The 19708-nt window shown below is 43.8% G+C and overlaps 2 protein-coding genes across 10 annotated transcripts in view; one reads left to right on the forward strand and one right to left on the reverse strand.

Annotated features, from left to right (window-relative positions):
* DEK (DEK proto-oncogene) overlaps positions 1–6469 on the forward strand; it is a 47262-nt gene extending 40793 nt beyond the window's left edge. For all 3 annotated transcript variants that reach the window (XM_070778341.1, XM_070778339.1, XM_070778340.1), the window contains exon 11: positions 509–6469. In XM_070778341.1, the coding sequence (XP_070634442.1) occupies positions 509–547 (39 nt within the window). In that variant the 3' untranslated portion in view covers positions 548–6469. The remainder of the gene's footprint in view (positions 1–508) is intronic.
* The window catches only part of KDM1B (lysine demethylase 1B), a 43665-nt gene that overhangs the window by 8489 nt on the left and 15468 nt on the right, over positions 1–19708 (reverse strand). For 5 of the 7 annotated variants that reach the window (XM_019985637.2, XM_019985636.2, XM_019985634.2 and 2 more), the window contains 10 exons: positions 17711–17915; positions 14869–15053; positions 11450–11626; positions 11022–11096; positions 8717–8854; positions 7651–7822; positions 4733–4860; positions 3475–3606; positions 2808–2882; positions 649–765 (listed from right to left, as the gene is read on the reverse strand). In XM_019985637.2, the coding sequence (XP_019841196.2) occupies positions 649–765; positions 2808–2882; positions 3475–3606; positions 4733–4860; positions 7651–7822; positions 8717–8854; positions 11022–11096; positions 11450–11626; positions 14869–15053; positions 17711–17915 (1404 nt within the window). The remainder of the gene's footprint in view (positions 1–648; positions 766–2807; positions 2883–3474; positions 3607–4732; positions 4861–7650; positions 7823–8716; positions 8855–11021; positions 11097–11449; positions 11627–14868; positions 15054–17710; positions 17916–19708) is intronic. The other 2 variants (XM_070778338.1, XM_070778336.1) reach the window with 1 other exon arrangement.

Below are 19708 nucleotides of genomic sequence, written 5' to 3' on the forward strand. Positions count from 1 at the left end.
TACTACTCATAAGTCTGCTGGTACCTACTGCAGCACTGGCAGATTCTGCTAATACAGTTTTTCAAGGCAAAGAAAGTAGAAACACTCTCCTCATTGGGGCTAATCAGTGAAGGGTATGAGGGGTTCCCTGGTAGCTCAGTTGGTAAAGAATCTGCCTGCAGTGCAAAAGACCCAGATTTCATCCCTGGGTCAGGAAGAACCCCTGAAGAAGGAAATGGCAACCCACTCCAGTATTCTTGCCTGGAGAATCCCATGGACAGAGGAGTCTGATAGGCTATAGTCCATGGGGGTGGCAAGAGTCAGACATGACTTAGCGACTAAACTACTATTACTACTACTACTAGTGAAGGGTAGATATGGAAAGCAGGACAAAAAAAAAAAAGAATTGCCTATTTATATACCCAGTTCAAACCCTGAATAATGAAAAGTCTTTCTCCTGAATCAAAACTTGCAGAGCTCTGTCCGCTCTACTCTTTTTGTTTTGATGATATCCTTCTGTACTCTTCAGGAACAATTACTCAAAGGAAAAGGAAGTCTTCGAATGTGATGTGGATTCAAAAATCACCTATTTCCCAATACCAGAAGTTTGGGGATCCCTGTCATCTGATACTCATCTCTCCAGTTTCCAGGCTTACGTAATTCAGTCACCTTTTCAATGATGCCTGCTCCTAAGCTGTTGATGGCCTTCATCTTCTTGTCTGACAACGGTGGGTTAAACTGAATGGCACCTTTCTGCAGTAAAGCCAGTGGTACAGTGACTAACACCTGTGGGAGATAATGAACCATTTACAGTCTGTCAAGTGTTTATCAATGTACCCTGTTGGGCTGGAAATCTTTCACTTATACGCTGGGTAACGTCCAATTGAAACTGTGTGATGCGTGCTGACTACTAAAAGTATCTGCTTTCGTCATGTCAGAGCAGGCTTTTTGAATCACAGCCTGAAACTCTAATTTCTCTAAAAGCCAGAATACAAAGAAAAAGAGTAAATGGGCCGGGAAAGGGTCAGGCGGAGGGTGACACAGCGGGGTTAGTACACCTAGCGTGTTGTCCTGAGCCGCGAGCTGACTTGCAGTTTTATAAGGCCTGTGAGTGTCAGTCACTCAGTCAGGTCTGAGTCTATGCGACCCCATGAACTGTAGCCCACCAGGCTTCTCTGTCCATGGGATTCTCCAGATAAGAATACTGTGGCGGGTTGTCATGCCCTTCTCCAGGGGATCTTCCCGACCCAGGGATTAAACCCAGGTCTCCTGCTTTGCAGACAGACTCTCTACCATCTGAGCCACAACTTCAGTTCAGTTCAGTCGCTCAGTCATGTCTGACTCTTTGCGACCCCATGAATCGCAGCACGCCAGGCCTCCCTGTCCATCACCAACTCCCAGAGTTCACTCAAACTCATGTCCATTGAGTCAGTGATGTCATCCAGCCATCTCATCCTCTGTCGTCCCCTTCTCCTGCCCCCAATCCCTCCCAGCATCAGTCTTTTCCAATGAGTCAGCTCTTCGCATGAGCTGGCCAAAGTACTGGAGTTTCAGCTTCAGCCACAAGAGAAGCCTACAATTTTATAAGGTAGTATTTAAAAAATTTTTTTACCATTAGGAGGAATATTAGATATTGGCCTGATTCTCACCTGGGGAATCACAAATATGGATGCTACTGACAAGTGGTTTTCAACTCTGGTCACATGTTGGAATCACCTGGGAAGCTTTAAAAACATGACCAGACGAGTTCAGCAAGAACCTACGTGGGGTGGGGCTCTGTAACCTTTCTGTTAAGCACCTCCCAGGAGATTCTACCCAGAGAAGGAAATGACAACCCATTCCAGTATTCTTGCCTGGAAAATCCCATGGACAGAGGAGCCTTGTGGGTTACAGTCCATGGGGTCGCAAAGAGTCAGACATGACTTAGTGACTAAACCAGCACCATAGGTGATTCAGAAGTGCAGCCAGGGCTGAGAACTACTGCTAGTCCAAAGTCTATATGACCAATACTCACTACCTAGCTAGTTAATGGCAGGAACAATATGAAGAATTATCCATCCCCCCTAGAATTATACACTATGTCTTTCCCATTTGACATGCAAATGAAATATTTTTAGTTAACTGAAAAAGCATAAAACACAGCTAATCTAGGAACTAGTGGTAGTTCATCAGTTACACTTTTTGGTAAACACTTCAGACATAATTAAATAAATCGATGGGGTTTATTAAGCCCCCTCCACCCCCAATACTTTGTTTTCCAACACTACAGAAATCTCAATGTGATTTCATTTATTACATTACAGCACCTTTCACAGACCATCTACTAAAGCTGTTTACAAAAAATTCAAATGACATAAAAGTACTTCTGCCAGTTTCAAGACAAAAACACAGAGTGTTCTCGACCTGAAAAAAGGTTCTGTGGTACAAAAACAAAGACACCACCCACTTAGAAACCACTGAATTACACAAAGGAAAAGAGGTTGCTAAAATGCAGGACTTCTCAGAGCCTTTAAAATGCTCTTATTTAACCTGAAACATAGACTCATATATCATACTTTACAAACTTATTTGGCCAAAGAATTTCTTTCCTTGTTCAACTCTCAGAACTAATGCAGCAGTACCCAGAATTCCATCTGCCATGAATCTATATGCTGGTCAAAGAATTAAATCTGATGTGTACATCCACACACAACTAGAGGAGATACAGAATTCTGCAGAGGTCAAATAAGGTTCCAGGGAGATGGCTAGAGGCAAACTGCTGGGTGGAAAAGCCTGGTCTCCCTCACTCCCAGGCCCCTGGCAGCACGCAGTGCTCGCACAGCGCTTACCTTCTGTGCTGTACACACTGCTCCACTGGTAGTGGTAACTTGCACTTCATCTCCAGAATAGTCAATACTCTGTACCTGCTCAAGAAAAGCAATCATGGAAAACAATGAGGGATGGAACCACACGATCCGGGGTCCTCTCCAATTCTTTGATGATGGGAGTTTACATTTCCAAGGCTATGGGGAACCACTTCCTGGCATTCGAAGAACTAAACAGTTATCACTTCCTTCAGGGAACTCTCACTCAGTCATTAAAATTTATAAACATTATGTCAGAATATGGAAAAATCTTTATAACATCGTGTAAGGTGAAATACAGACATATATATGTAATTGCCTCTATAGTTATAACCATGTACAATATGATTTCATAGAAATGTATATCTGAAGGGAAAATTTAAGTGTGAAAAGAACCATGCTGGATCAGGGAGGTGGTGAGCAACCCGAACGCTTGATTATTAATAACAGTGCATCTCAGTCACTATTGTTTCCAACAACAGCAGTGACCTAACCGACAAGGATAATGCAACTGATCACAGTATCAAAAGTACCTGCAGAGACTGGCTGGACATCAAAGCAGGCGCCTGTCTGCCATGTAATCTACAAATCCCAAACTCCACATGCGCCAAACGCCACCAAACCTGAGCCACCCACCGCTGTGGACACTCACGGGAGACCTGAGCCGGATGTCCAGTCCCTCAGCCAGTTTTTCTAAGATGACGGAGTATCCGGGAGTGAGGAGGGTGTGGTCACCGGCGAACTGGGCGAAGAATTCATTGTGGTCCCAGGAGCGAGCAGACACCTGGGAAACACCAGGAGAGGTTGGAAAACAAGATGGTGGAAAACCTGTGGCCTGCACCTAAGGCACGAGAAGAGGAACCCAGGGTGGGGAAAGCCATCCCAGGCAGGAGGACAGAGGGTGAAACAGGAAGGGAGCGGGGGTGATGGACGAGCAGCCGGAGCCAGGTGGATACTGCTGCCAGGGGAAGGAAATTTCTCAGTAATGCACAGGAAAGCTTATTTTAGAACAAAAGGTACATATGATTTGGCCATGGGTCCCACTCCCTGACAAAAAGATGTATTATACATCAACAACACTGGAAAGGGAGAATTCCATGAGAGGAAACCCACATCTGGTCAACTCCATATAGAAATATGCCACCTAGATGTCTTCGACATGGAAATTCCATAGAAGCTGAAATGCAGCATGATTTTGGAAAAGTGTTATTCCAATTGCAAAGAATCACTGAATGCAAACATCAGTTGTTGTCCCTCGCCCACCCCTACCAAAGAGGATAATTAAGTTGGGGATCAGCAACAGAACCCTGATTCAACGTGCAGCATATCCAAGTCATATGATCAGAGTTGGTGACATGAATGGAAAAGTGAAAGTTAGTTGTTCAGTTGTGTCCAACTCTTTGCAACGCCAGGCTCTATGTAATTCTCCACACAAGAACACTGGAGTGGGTAGCCATTTCCTTCTCTAGGGGATCTTCCTGACCTAGGCAATTTTAAATTTATTTTAGCTAGACAAACAGATCCTAAGTGCAAAGATGCTCTATTCTGGCTTCTTAAGAGCAGTGTTTTCAGCTCCCGGTTGCACAGGCACGCCTTGAGGGCCCCCTGAAGAGGACAGTGGACAGACACAAGCCTGTGACCCCTGCCCCTCAGCACAACAGCCTGCCTGTGTTCAGGTTTATAGCGTGAGCATCTTCACAGTCATTATTTGCAGAAATAATGCTTCTTTAAAGGTTCTCCTGCTTTAAAGAATTTGTTTCAAAACCACCATGGGATTTGTATACTCTAAAGCTGTGGTTCTGGGACTTTTAAGCGGCAGACCCATTGATCCCCGTTATCCAGACCATCGCGGGCTCAACATTTCGATATGTAAACATGCACACAGAGAAACAAGCATGTTCCAAGCCCACCTGATGGAGGTTGCTGCCACAGGCATATTCCAGGTTGCTGAGATGGAACTGAAGCACCTGCTCCTCCAGCTCACTGAACTGGATTCCAGACTCTTTGATAAAAGCTTTGTAGATCTCCTCTATCTTTTCTGCAATGGGAATGGAGCAAAGCAGAAAAAAAAAAAAAAAACAGTTTGGACATTATGGTCCAATTCCTTATCCTTTGCACTCCACCTCCTTCAACCCGCAAGGCCCCAAACTTTGGAAGATCTTTCCCAGGTAGTCCCGGGGGAAAGGGTAAATGTCTTGACAAGGTTGGTTTCTCTCAGGAGGGAAAAGCATATCTTAATGGGGCACGAAGCTATGAGGGCCCTATGTCTTCAACCCTGTTTCACTTCTGCTTAGTGGAGAACCAATTTTTTCTTTTGCTTGAGATAAAGGAAAAGTAACCTCCGTATATATAAATACAGAGAGAGAACTCCCATTCCCTTTCCGCTCCTACTGCACCACCTTAAAGTCAAGTTCTTATAACAGCTCACCTCGACCAAAAGATCTATCACAGACTGATGACTGGCTATCATCTCTTGCAAACATTCCAAATATTCCACCATGGACTTTCACAAAGGCAACTCTCTAGCTCAACACCTTTAATTACCGGTTCTCCATTGCCTATGTAATAAATTCCAAAACCCACAGCCAGACAGAGTGAGCACATTTTTAGCCTTTCCAAAGACAGCAAACCCCACCTGCCCACTCACTCAATCTTTTCCTGGTAAATGCCAACCCTGCAACATCTGCTACTACCATGCTTCTCCTCTGGAATGCCCTCCCCCCGCACCCCGGTCCCATCCATCCTTTATAGACCAGCATCACCTGGTCACTACCAGCCTCAGGAATCGCTCCCTTGCTTATCAACCCCCAGCACTTATCTATCCCATTCAACTAGAACTTTCAACTACATATACACATCCTTGTGTTATCATTCCGATGATTGTCTTAGATTCCTTTTGAGGGGAGGTGGAGGGGGAAAAGGCTTGTGCCTGACAAATATCTCAGCAAAAATGACTTCTTTATAATGTTCCCAGTGATGACAACCATCCAGCGGAGACACGGCAGACTCAAAGCTTCTATAAGGTATTCTGCACATGCTTGACTAGAAACAGAACTTCGTACCAGTTAACTTTTTTTTCGACAACTGAAAGTTCTCATTAACATGTTCCATTCTTTGAACCACTTTTTTTTTTTGGCAGGGGGTGGCAGCAAGAATACTGGAGTGGGTTGCCATTCCCTTCTCCAGAATATGTTCCATTCTCACGCTAGACTGCTGTATGGAGACGTCCACGGCATCTTTGTGCTACGATCTTGTTCCTAGACCTCTGGGTTTTTTCCAGTTTCAGTACCTTCTCATACCAATCCCATCCTTGTCTCCCGCCATGCAGTTTTTGTTTTCCTTTAGGTTTTGTAAAGGTGTGGGAAGCACCAAGATTGCTAAAATAGTACATAAAGTAGAAGCAGGCTGAGAGAAGCCTTAATGTGATTTCTACGTAAATAACATTTTAAAGCGTTAGTCCATCTGCTTTGTGAAATTCACTCTAGCTTCTAACTACTTATACTTTTGTCTTTTGAGCTAAGTCTAATAAGGTGAGAGCTCAGACAGCTGAGATACCACTAGGCAGGCTCTAATGTAACCTCATGTAGAGATGGGGGCATTATTACTAAAGCTTTTCAAAAAAATATATCACTATGATAAAACAACTACTTATAGAGTAAATATTGTTGGCCCTTCCGTAATAACTTGTTTTAAGTAAAGCCAAAATAACATTGTTAATTTCTGTAGATGATGACCCTGAAAGAATCGTAAAGAGAACGCCACCCAGCAACTATCACACAAACACTAACCAAATTCTGAGAACATCCTGCGAGTCTGCCTAGTCGCTGTCTTCCAGAAAATTCAACAACTTGCCACTTGGTCTGGACACTACCACATTTGGCTAAATGATCCCAGTCAACCCCAGGACGTTTCTAAAAATGTTCTGTTATGGTTTGTCTGTCAACACTTTTACTAAGGGCGGTTAGAAAGTGGGTGGGTCTCAGAGGTGAAGTATTGAGGTCATGGCGGGTGGGGTGGGACAAGAGGATTAAAAGAAGAGACAGACAATCCCTGCTGAGAAATTTACCCGGAACAGAGATGGAGCGTATGCCAGAACCCTCACACAGAAACACAAAGCTGAAGCCAGTTAACACCCTGACAGTTGAGTTAAAATGCTCACAATGTAAGAGTCCAGTATGCTCCCGAGAATTACAAATGAATACATTCAGGTCATGAAATCATAGGTTAAATAAATATCAATTTAAGCAGCAATATAGTAAGATCTCAGCTGGCCCCCTCAGGGAAATGAGCTGTTACTGTTAGGTTTTCTAGGGGGTTGTGGTGAATATGGTCCATTTGGTACCAAAGCCTGAAAGTTCTGGATTAAAATTCTTAAATTATAATACAGAGTCTTGCATTCTTAAACAAAATATATATATAAAAAAAATCTTAACCTGTCTGAAAAAGGAAAAGAAATCCTGGCACATTGAAACTCTTATCTAGAAAAGTCGTTATATGGTGGCTAGTTATTCACATAGAGCTTATCACATGCTTTCTTAAAAGCAAGCTCTTCTGGGAAATTGAAAATTAAACATTTATGTGATTTTTTTTTAAACATTGGCTATTGTGTGAAGTAAGCTGTATGTGTGCACGCATGCACACACACACATCTAAAGGTCCCTGAAGCAGTTTAGCTCCCCTTTGTGGAATGGCCAGTCCAAAAGGGATGCTCCAAAGGACTATTCTCATTGGGTCCACCCAGGCTTGTGGATGAATGATGCTACCGCTGATCAAGCTTAGGTTAGAATGAGACTCAGATGGAACAATCAGAACACCATTCTCCCCATACCTCCTAAAGGGACATCTTGGAGCTGAGTCTTATCCTTCCTCCACTCAGAGACCACATCCAAGAGAGCATTAAAATGAAAATCCATGCGCTTGTCAATAGTGGGGTCAGTTATTCTTCCACCTTCCTGAATTAAGTCACATCTTTCTCCAAACTTATGCATGCTGATGCCAAGCTTCAAAATAATAAGAATAAGAAGGTGAAAAGTTTTCCCTGGAAAAAATAGGTACAGGTTCTAAGCTGCAATCAGACAGAGCTCTCGGGGAGCAAAGGGTCAGTCAGGATCTCTCAAAAATACAGGTTGATCAGGTCATGACCACAAAGGAAGGCAGTGAAAAACCAGCATGGCACTGGAGAATGGGGGGGGGGCGCCAACAACTGCTTCCGGGCCATGCCCTCCACCAAGATTTATCCATGCTTCAGACGCTAGTGCTGCGCACTGCCCCTCCCTGCTCTGACACCCTCTCTCCTCTGTGGGATCTCACGGGAAAGAGCACACAAACGCACAGACACTCATAGAAGTTGAGGCTGAACTGACCGTCAGTCAATAGTTCACAAAAAGCCTTGGTCTTCAAAGAAATCAGGTAGGGTTGCCCAACAAGAGACAGGAAGCCCAGTTAATTCTCAGATAAACAATGAATACTTTTTTTTTTTTTAAGTATAAATAGGTCCCAAATAGTGCATGCAAAACATTCCATGTGATACTGGGACATACTTATATCAAAAAAATTATTGGTGTTTATCTGAAAGTCAAATTTAAATTGGCATTCTGTATTTTTGTTTGCTTAATCTGGCAACCCTACAGCAATAAGCTAATTAAGTGGCCTGCAAATTAACACACAAATATAATTACAGACTGGGGCGGGGGAGGGAGGGGGGATTAAGTTTTCCAGTTCCACCTTCAGAGAAAGGAAGATTGTACTTGTTCTTATTTACTTTTCAGAGGGAATGAGGGGCAACAAATCATTCTGCATTTATTACATGTTATCTAGAGGCATATTAATACTGCACACAAGCAAACTGAGACCATCTTTTGTTCATCTACAGTACAAATCTTAAAGAAACTCACTTGTTCACACATGAGTGCTACTGGGTTGTTAACACAGCCGTTGACAATCTGGGCTCCTCGTCCCACCGTGACGCCTGTGAAAGACTTATCATCCCATACTCGGCCTCCGATTCTGTCTTTGGCCTCCAGGACAGTCACCTAAAAAGACAGATGATCGGAGAAGCTGAAGAAGATGGAACAGTCATCCCAAATGCAGTACAAAGGTAAAGTGACACAGTAAGTCGAGTTTTGCATCTAGGTAATATATTACCATATTATTAGAACAACGACTTTAGAAAGAGGGCAGTGTGTCAAGGATCCAGCAATTCCATTCCTGGGCGTCTCTCTGGACAAAATTATAATTCAAAAAGATACACGCATCCCCATGTCCACAGCAGCACCATTCACAATAGCCAAGATGTGGAAACAGCCCAAGTGGCCATCGACAGATGAATGGAAAAAGAAGATGCGGTGTGTGTATATGTACACACACACACACACACACACACACACTGGAATACTATTCAGCCGCAAAAAAAGAACAAAATAATGCCATTCGCACCAGCATGGATGGACCTAGAGATGATCATACTAAGTGAAGTAAGTCAGAAAGAGAAAGACAAATACCATATGACATCACTTATATGTGGAATCTATGACACAAATGAATGTATTTGCAAAACAGACGAAAAAAAATCACATGTGATTCTAAGCACGACCCCGTGGGCTTGGCCAGCACAGACTGGTCCCACAGCCAGACTACTTTATCTCTTCCAAACTTCTGATGCTGGAGGCAGGGGAGCTGCTCTCAGGTGGATAGCCCTGTGCCTCAGACAGTGACCCTGCCCTTGGTTGCAGAAGCTGAAAATGGGAAGCCTCTTCAGTCCTTTCGCTTCTGGAGCCCTAGGAGCACTCCTTCTGATGGCTCCAGGAGGCTCCCCGAGCTAAGCATCTCTGAGGTTACTCAGAGGAATCTATTTCCTAACCAGGAGGGGTGTTTCCCCAGAGAAAGGGGAGAACAATAGAGGTCTCTTGAATATTCTTCTTCCTCGGACCTAAACTCATTTCCTCCAACTAGAAAGGCTACAACTCGTGACTCTCCACCTTCTTTCTGACTTCAGATGAACCCAGAACCATCCATCTAGTTTCTTTTTTCATTTATAAGAGGAAGGCTGAATGCTAAAATCCCCCCCTGACTTTGGCTAGAAATAACTTTTTTTTTAATCGAGATATAGTTGACTTACAATGCTTCTGGTGTACCATAAAGTGATTCAGTTATATATATAAATATATATGTATACATACAGTTTTTTTCAGGAATAACTTTCCCTGTAACATAATGTGAATTTCCCAAGCAAAAAACAAGAAACCTTGGTCCTAATATCTATTGCTGAAATATACATATGGCCAATTAAAATACCTCACTGCTTAATACCTCTTAGACAATATTTTGAAATGCAAACACACTTCCTATAAACTCAACTCAGATTCTCCCGTTTTTGTCAGTAGTATATATAGAATCCAAGATGTAGATCTTGCATTCCACCAAAAGGAAAACCTCTGAGGCATAACCACTGAAAACTTTCTCATTTCTGAAACTCCGCCAGCACAGAAGATGCTGTGAAAAATGTTGATTCTTTTAGCCACACAGAGCACAGCGAAAGACTAATTCAATTCTACCAAATTGATTTTCACGTTTGGTTTAATGGAAAACCAAAGTCCTTGCAAAACAAGTTTTTAAAAAATGGAGAAATGAGTCAGACCTAGGAAGTCCCAGAAATCTGGGAGACTTGAATGAATCTAATGGAAATTAGACACTGAATTGCACAATTTTTTTGTAATCGACTCTATTTCGGCTAATTTTTAACAAGTAGAATAAGGCAACACACTAGATAAAAAGAAATAATATAGCTAGCTAGTGGGAAGCTGCTATTTAACACAAGGAGCCCAGTTAGGTTTGTTGTGATGACCTAGGGATGGGGGGGAACAGAGGTCAAGAGGGAGGGAATATATATGCATAATTATGGCTGATACTCATCATTGTATGGCAGAAACCAACACACACACAAAATAAAGGATTTCTAAAATTAATAAAATGCATTTTGATATGAAAATTAAAAAAAGAGTATCTTTCCTTGGGGTAGAAGGCTACTCCAAATATGGTAGTTTAGTTGCTAAGTCATGTCCGATTCTTGCGACCCCGTGGACCATATAATATATGCAGCATTCTTTGCTAAAATCAGGAACTAGTTTCCAAGTCTTAGAAAATTTGGACCAAAGGAGCAGTTAACCATCTGTTTTCGCCTCCATGTCCCCCAAGTCTTACCTTAATTCCAAAGTTATGCAGTTGCCTAGCAGCTGCTAATCCGGCTGGACCAGCCCCAATAATGATGACTGATTTCTTTACGAAAAGAAAAAAAGAAACAAAAATCCAATTAGAGCAATGAAAAAAATGTACTAGAAGGAGCCAACTGCCAAGCAACGTTAGTTCATCTGCATTTCTTTGCTGTCCCGTTTGTAGAAAGTTATTTCCCTAAAGAACACATCAGTACTTGTCCTAAGCCATCCACCCCTTCCTCTTTTCTACCGTCGAGGGGAACAGCGGTTTATATTCTTTTCCCTGAAGAAACGCATAATCTACAAAAGTCTCGCTAAAGCTTTTACAACGATAATGTGAGTTTTACTTGTATTATTAACGTACGATCACGTATCATGACCGTCGGTAGCAGCACTGCTAGGGTTACGGTCACCTACATTGTGGTAATCTTTAGGCAGAAGATGCTGGTCAGGGCCAACGCTGAGAACTCCTGTGTTGATGAGACCTTTCCTTGTCATAAAATAAAGTATCCTCTCCACCTCCTGAACGCATCGAATGCGCACGAGACCCCGGACGATGATGTGAGGAATACATTTCTGAGGAGTAAGAGCTTCCTGTGTTTGGAAATAAAACCAGATTGTTAAACTAACTAACCGAAAACAAGTCTTGGTTCCTCAAAAAGGGAAAACACAGGATGACCATATGACACAACAATTCTATTCCTATGTATGAAAGAGCTCAATGCATGAATTCTATTCCTATGTATGAAAGAGCTCAATGCACGGCAGCAGTATTCGAAGTGCCAAAAGGTGGGAACGATCCAAGCGTCCATCAGTGGGTGACGGTATAAAGCAAAAGGTGGTCTACCCATACACGGAATATGATTTGGTCATAAAAAGAGACAGAGTACTGACGTACGCTACAACAGGGAAGAACCTTGAAAATGTCATGCTGAGTAAAGAAGCTGGTTACAAAAGCCACATGTTATAGGATTCCATTTATGTGAAGCACCCAGAATAGGCAGATTTTATAGAGACAGGAAGTAGGCAGTGCTGTGCTTAGTCACTCAGTCATGTCCAACTCTGTGCGACCCCATGGACTGTAGCCTGCCAGGCTCCTGTGTCCATGGGATTCTCCAGGCAAGAGTACTAGAGTAGGTTTCCATGCCCTCCTCCAGGGGATCTTCCCAACCCAGGGATCGAACCCAGGTCTCCCACATTGCACACGCACTCAACCATCTGAGCTATCAGGGAAGCCCAAGAACACTGGAGTGGGTAGCTTATCCCTTCTCCAGGGGAACTTCCTGACTTAGAAATTGAACCAGGGTCTCCTGCATCACAGGCAGATTCTTTACCAGCTGAGCTACCAGGGAGGCCCAGAAAGTAGGCTAGGGTTGCCAGAAGCTGGGGGAAGAAAGGAGTGGGGAGTCACTGTTTAATGGGTGTGGGGTTTCCTCTTAATGAAAAAGTTCTGGAACTGCACAGAACTGATGGTTATACAACACTGTGTATGTACTTAATGCCACTGAATTGTACATTTTACAATGATTAAAATGGTAAAAATGATAAATGTCAACGTGCACGTTTTGTATGGTGTGTTAGTGCTCAGTTGTGTCCGACTCTTTGTGACCCCATGAACTGTAGCCCACCAGGCTCCTCTGTCCATGGAATTCTCCAGGCAAGAATACTGGAGTGGATTGCCACTCTCTTCTCCAGGGGATCTTCCCAACCCAGGGATCGAACCCTGGTCTCCTAAACTGCAGGCAGATTCTTTACCATCTGAGCTACCAAAAAAAAAAAAACCTCCCAGGGTAACTGGAATCTACCATTTATCACTAAGTCATAGTAAGACCAAAGGGAGGTCTGCCTGGTGAAGGAAGAAAGAAAGGAACAAGAGGCACATGGCAATCTCTGTTTTATCACCTATGTTTCCCCTTGCAGAGAATGACCGATATGGGGAGTGTGGGTGCAGAGCACACCACAGATATATTCCTGACTCAAAAAATCACACAACAAAGGCCGTTATAGAAACCCAGGCTGCTGCTGGCCCTGGGATCTGAAAAGGCTGTGTTCTCATCACTGATAGGAGAAGGCAATGGCACCCCACTCCAGTACTCTTGCCTGGAAAATCCCATGGGCGGAGGAGCCTGGTGGGCTGCAATCCGTGGGGTTGCAAAGAGTCAGACCCGACTGAGTGACTTCACTTTCACTTTTCACTTTCATACATTGGAGAAGGAAATGGCAACCCACTCCAGTGTTCTTGCCTGGAGAATCCCAGGGACAGGGGAGCCTGGTGGGCTGCTGTCTATGCGGTCGCACAGAGTCGGACACGACTGAAGTGACTTAGCAGCATCACTGATAAGATGTAGGAGGAACGGACTTAGGAACTTTTCAGGAAAAAAAAAAAAAACAAAAAAAAAGACCCTGACTTTGTTTACTCCAGAAGCTTTGGTAAGGGTTGGTTCATCTCAAAGATTCAAGAATAAGGTGGCCTCCTCGCAGGGTCGTGAAGTCAGAACAGGTTTGGGCCATGGGGCGCAGCAGGGAGGTGCCCACTCTGGCCTTTCTTCTACTTGTCCCCAACCCCCAGCTCCAAGAGAACCTGATCAAACACAGGAAGATGACTACAGGCTCAAAATACGAAAGAAATAACATGTACAACATTGGCTTGGATTGCTGCAGAAGATTAAAAAATGTGTTTGTATTCATGACTTAAAAAATAAATATTTAGTCTGACTCTTTGTTTTTCTGACTCCTTAAAAGCAACCATATTTGAGTTTTCCCACTAGAGTATTAAATAGATACATGTTATGATCTTATTACAAATTAAAATAGATCCACAATGGTAAGTGGAGGACTTTTTAAATCAGAGTCTTTCACAGTGTAAGTCCAATTTCAAAGTCAACTAAAAAGGAATGTCAAGAAAAATGAACCCAAGGCTGTTTCTGAAAAGTGCATCTTCCTTCACAGCTTATTTACAGGAAAATTCTGACCACAGTTTTGTTTAGTTCAGCAAATGTTTGCTACTTAGTTTAATACCTACTTTAAGGCTGCTGGAGAGGAAATGCGCAGCCCACTTACCTGGGTGTAATTCATATCAACTGCATTTACAGCTGTAACTTAATCAAATCATCTAGGGCTGGGGTCTAATTCAATGAAATACCAGGGCAGACCCAGAGTATCTTTCTTTAACCAAGACTGGCAGTCTGGCAAAATGTTCTACATTCAGCAGTCACTCAAATAATTGCAGAAGAAATTAATAAATTGGAAAAATATGAGGGTCAGGGAAGACTTTGCTTAAAAAAAATTATAGTCCCCCCACCCGGTCCATCCCCCAATTTACCTTCATCCCTTTCAAGGTAAGTGCTGTTTGAAGCCCCTAACATTCATTCAGTCCCAGGAAAGCACCAATCACTGGTTTCAGATGCTTGAGCATAACAAACTGAGGAAGAATTCCTGTCCTCCGGGGGATTTATGATTCAATCTTTAATGTTTTATTCTTTTTTCTCCCGGCATTGTCATCGGAACTCCTTGACCCAACTTTGCACTGTACACTCACTCACTAGAGTCGAGAATTCTGGTGACACGTGGTCTAACGCAGTGGTTTTCAGGTGGTGAGACTTTGCCCCGTTTGGCAATATCTGGAGACATTTTTGGCTATCACACCGGGTTGGGGGGGATGGTGGTTGCTATGGCATCTAGTGGGTACAGGCCAGGGATGCTGCCTAAACTCCCTACAGTGCACAGGACAGCCCCCACCCAAACGTGTGGTGGAGACACACAGATCTAAAGATCAAGCCACCCCTCTAAGAGAAGTCTGTGTCCACGTGCTGCTGGCCAACCTGCCCCCCACTCACCTTGCAGTTAGTGAACCACAGGGCGAGGACGAGATTCCTCAGAGCCAGGTACATGGTGGGGTCCCTCGAATACTCCGGGAACTCGTACAGCTCATCCAGCTCCATCACATCTGGCCTCACACACAAGGCTTTGCCGCACTCGTTGGGTTGGTAGAAAGGCTGGAAGTACCGGTTCATGCCTGGAACTGAGGGAGAAGCAAAGGAGTAAATCTCCCAGGCTGTAAATTCCAAATCTGGGTAAGCGTTAGTCACTCAGTGGTGTACGACTCTTTGCGACCCCATGGACTATCGCCCGCCAGGTTCCTCGGTCCATCGGATTCTCCAGGCATGAATACTGAAGTGGGTTGCCATTTCGTTCTCCAAGGGATCTTCCCGACCCAGGGATCGAACCTGGGTCTCCTCATTGCAGGCAGATTCTTTACTGTCTGGGCCACCAGGGAAACCCAGGGTAAGCTGAAGAGCAGAAACAAAACCAAACCAGAAAGAAGGGCCTAGACAAGCTTCCTGGTCTGTCCTACGTAAATGCCTCCACTTCCTCTGTCCAATTAGACCTGCTAGGGGGAAATTAAAAAATATTTCCCCATTCTTTCTTCACAAATTCAATTTCTGTGGCACAGAAATTTTTTTTTAAATTTTTGTTAAAAACATGTGCTATAAAATCTGCCATCTTAATCATGTTTGAGTGTTACATATTCACATTGTTTCTCAACAGATTTCCAGAATGTCTTCATCTTGCAATCTGTGATGTTAGAGAAGACTCTTGAGAGTTCCCTTGGACTGCAAGGAGATCCAACCAATCAATCCTAAAGGAAATCAACCCTGAATATTCATTGGAAGGACTGATGCTGAAACTGAAGCGCCAATACATTGGCCACCTGATATGAAGAGCCGACTCACTGGAAAAGACCCTGATGCTGGGAAAGATTGAAGGCAGGAGAAGGGGGCAACAGAGGATAAGATGGTCAGAAGGCATTATTGACTCAATGGACATGAGATTTAGCAAGGTCTAGGAGATAGTGAACGACAGGGAAGCCTGGTGTGCTACAGGCCACAGGGTTGCAAAGAGTTGGACATGACTTAGCAACTGAACAACAACTTCATTTTGCAAACCTGAAATTCCAAACCCAACCGAATGCCAAATCCCCATGGAAATATATCTTAAAAGAAACTATTACTGGAGTTTTTTTAATTAGAAGACTGCTGCTGCTGCTGCTGCTGCTAAGTAGCTTCAATCACACCGACTCTGTGACCATAGACAGCAGCCCACCAGGCTCCCCCATCCTGGAATTCTCCAGGCAAGAACACTGGAGTGGGTTGCCATTTCCTTCTCCAGTGCAGGAAAGTGAAAAGTGAAAAGTGAAAGGGAAGTCGCTCAGTCGTGTCCGACTCTTTGCGACCCAATGGACTGCAGCCCACCAGGCTCCTCTGTCCATGGGATTTTTCAGGCAAGAGTGCTGGAATGGGGTGCCATTGCCTTCTCCGAATTAGAAGACTAACCCCTGATAATCCTTGAGTGGTGTTAAACTCAGTCTAACCTACGTTCTGTTTCTAGGAAAGAAAGAAAAAAAGCCCAAAAAATGCACTGAAAAGGCTGTTTTTCTTACCTGCTTTTCAAGAACACTGTCCCATGTCATTAAATATGACTTCCATGGGCATACAATGCTATCTTATTTATTATCTACTCCCCTATTTCTGGGCATTTGATTTTATCCAATTATTTTACTACTATAAACAACGCCACACATCTTCGGACTTACTTTTGATAATCTTTGATAATTTAGGATAAATTCCTACATCCAAAGAGGATCTATTATAAGGTTTTTGATTCACACTGCCAAACTGCCCTTCATATGTGTACATACCGACTAATTAGCGTCTTAGGGCCTGTTTCATTACACCTGCGGTAACACTGGGATTTATCACTTCAGTTGTGATTTTGACCACATCCACATTTTTAGAGGGTCCAGTGCTACTAGTTAAAGTAAAAGCCCACAATGTCAAAATCTACTTGCACCAAAGATGAAGTCTGTTAGTGTGGAATGGCACCCCCTCCAGTACTCCTGCCCGGAAAATCCCATGGACGGAGGAGCCTGGAAGGCTGCGGTCCATGGGGTCGCTGAGGGTCGGACACGACTGAGCGACTTCACTTTCACTTTTCCCTTTCCTGCATTGGAGAAGGAAATGGCAACCCACTCCAGTGTTCTTGCCTGGAGAATCCCAGGGACGGGGGAGTCTGGCGGGCTGCCGTCTATGGGGTCACACAGAGTCGGACACGACTGAAGTGACTTAGCAGCAGCAGCAGCAGCAGTGTGCAGGAGGCGATCTAGAATTCTCGCTTGTACACAGAGAATTCTGATGGAGAATTTTGTAAATCCCCTGAAAGTAAACAGTCATCAGTCTGCTTGCCTTGACCTGAAGTTTTTTCAAGAGTGGGTCATTTGACTACAATTACCAATGGCATAATTAGAAGCAGAATGACTCAAAGAGAAAAAAGAAGAGTGGCTTGAGTCAAAACTTTCTTCCGGCGTGTCAGAGTAGGCACGATCATCAAATTACGCAGCTATCCAACTTTCGAAGAAATGCTCATTAAACTCCGTAGGTACGATTCCTAGACAAGTGTTACAGGCCTTCCCAATGATTAAGGGAAAAATGAACAAATGTATATAAATAATACAAGTGATCCACAGTAAAACCAGATTCATGAAATAATGAGGTGCTTTGTACTAAGTGAACACATTTAAAACAACCAAACAAAGAAACCATCTTTTCCATTCTGCTCACCCACACATTTCCAGGGCAAGGTAGGGGAGGGAAGGCAGGGAGGGCCAGGCCCAGCTCTCACCCAGCACAGAGGGGACCGCCTTGGGGTGCTCCAGCTTCCCGGGGCTGGTGTCGCTGGTCACGCGGTGTGTGCTGGTGCAGGACGGACTCATGCCCACACAGTCTGGGTAGTAGGCCGAGAGCAGGGGTGCGGCCACGCTGTCTTTCAGCAAAGGAGGTAAGATGAGCATGGAGTACCACCAGTGGTTGGGCACTTCTGACACTCTCTGCAAGGGGGAGAGCAAGACAGAGAGGGACGATGGCGGACAAGAAATGGACTTGCAGAGCCCACCAAGGACAGAGGGTTCTTGCCATGTCACTCATCCCCATTCATCCCCAACCCTTCTCCTTTGCCTTCACTCCTCAGGCATAGGCCAGAGTCCTACACGGGCAGATTCAGAAACCAAGACCCCTGAGGAGACCTGGAGAGAAGGTTTCTTAGGCCAAGTTCCTTCAGATCTCAGCAAAAGGTCTCTCTTTCCCCCAGCAAAAAACGCCAACACCAGTTAAGTCTTTTTTTTTTTTTTTTTTCTGGCTGCGTCCTGTGGCATGAGGGACCCTAGTGCCTTGACCAGGAATCAAAAGCGTGCCCCCTGCGTTGGGAGTACAGAGCCTCAGCCACTGGACCACCGGGGATGTCCCAGCACCAGATAAGTCTTAATGGTGCCTCCACTGACTCTCCTGGAAGCCTAGGTTTGTTTAAGTCTGACACGAGGAACTTCCTTCTGTTCAGGAATCATTTATCACCTGGTCCTTCCCCCTTTTAGGATTCAAAGATAATGGAAACTGCAAAATTCAGCAAAAAAAAAATTCTCTGAAGTAGCAGTCAAATATTACTGCTTTTTGCCAGAGGTTACTAGAAATTTTTTTCAGAGGGAAAAGTACATGACAATCAGCAAAATCAGATGCTCCATGTAGACTGAAGAAACTATTTTTGGTCTTAAAATATGTGATCATATTCAAGATTTTGAGTTAACATATGGAGTCGTTCGATCAAAGCAGCCTGGTGATGACGGCTGTGATAAAAATAAAATTTACCTGCTTCTTAAGCAACACTGCCGAAATCCTATACTAGGCAGACTTCGCTAAACATGATCTTGAATGTATGCTCCAGGAATTCTAGGAATCTAATAGAGGAGAATCCTGGGCTCAGGAACCCTCTGATGTTAGTTCTCCAGTCTCCAAGCAAATGCCACCTGCCATCAAGCTGTGGTTTGTCAATTAAAAATGCATTATTTGCCCTTCAGAGTCCAAATCTCAGGCAAGCATTTTCTCAGCTTACTACAAGCCCCAACATCCCTCATAAATTATTCCCAGCTGCTTCACCCAGTTTTTTTTCTTTTTTTGATGCAGACCTTTTTTTTTAACTTATTAAATCTGCTACAATATTGCTTCTGTTATACACCTTTTGTTTTTTTCTGCCATGAGGCATGTGAGATCTCAGCTCCCCGACCAGGAATCGAAACCCCACCTCCTGCACTGGAAGGCAAAGTCTTAACCACTGGACCACCAGGCAAGTCCCTCACACGTTCATTTTACTTGCCTGGCCCCTGATGGCTTTTCAGTTTGCAATCTTTGTCCTCAAGGCTTGTTTTAGTTTTGGCTACCCTTGACCAGCCTGGGCTGGACCAAAAAGAAGGAAAGTTCCATTTCATAAACCTGCCCCAGACTCTTTCTCAACTGAAGACAAAAATAAGTAACTGGCATATGAACATCCAGGGACAACTCTTCGGAACTTTTTAAGGTTCTTATATCCCAAGAACATGGCCCCTGTCCTAAAGTTCAGATTCCTTGAGAGCACAATGGTCTGAATAGTAGGGGAGATATTCATAAAGTAATTTTTTAAACTGTATTTAAAGTCATTTTTTCCTTTCTTTCTATAATGTCATCTCGTTTACCCTGAATCCAGAAATTATTTGGGCCACTGCTTTACTGTAGAAATGCTTGAGGGTACAGCTATTTTTTTTTTAATGCGGGTATATGTGTGTGTAAGCTATTTATTTATTCTTTTTAATATGTG

This window comes from Bos indicus, chromosome 23 (genome assembly GCF_029378745.1).
Source record: "Bos indicus isolate NIAB-ARS_2022 breed Sahiwal x Tharparkar chromosome 23, NIAB-ARS_B.indTharparkar_mat_pri_1.0, whole genome shotgun sequence".
Taxonomy (NCBI): Eukaryota; Metazoa; Chordata; class Mammalia; order Artiodactyla; family Bovidae; genus Bos; species Bos indicus.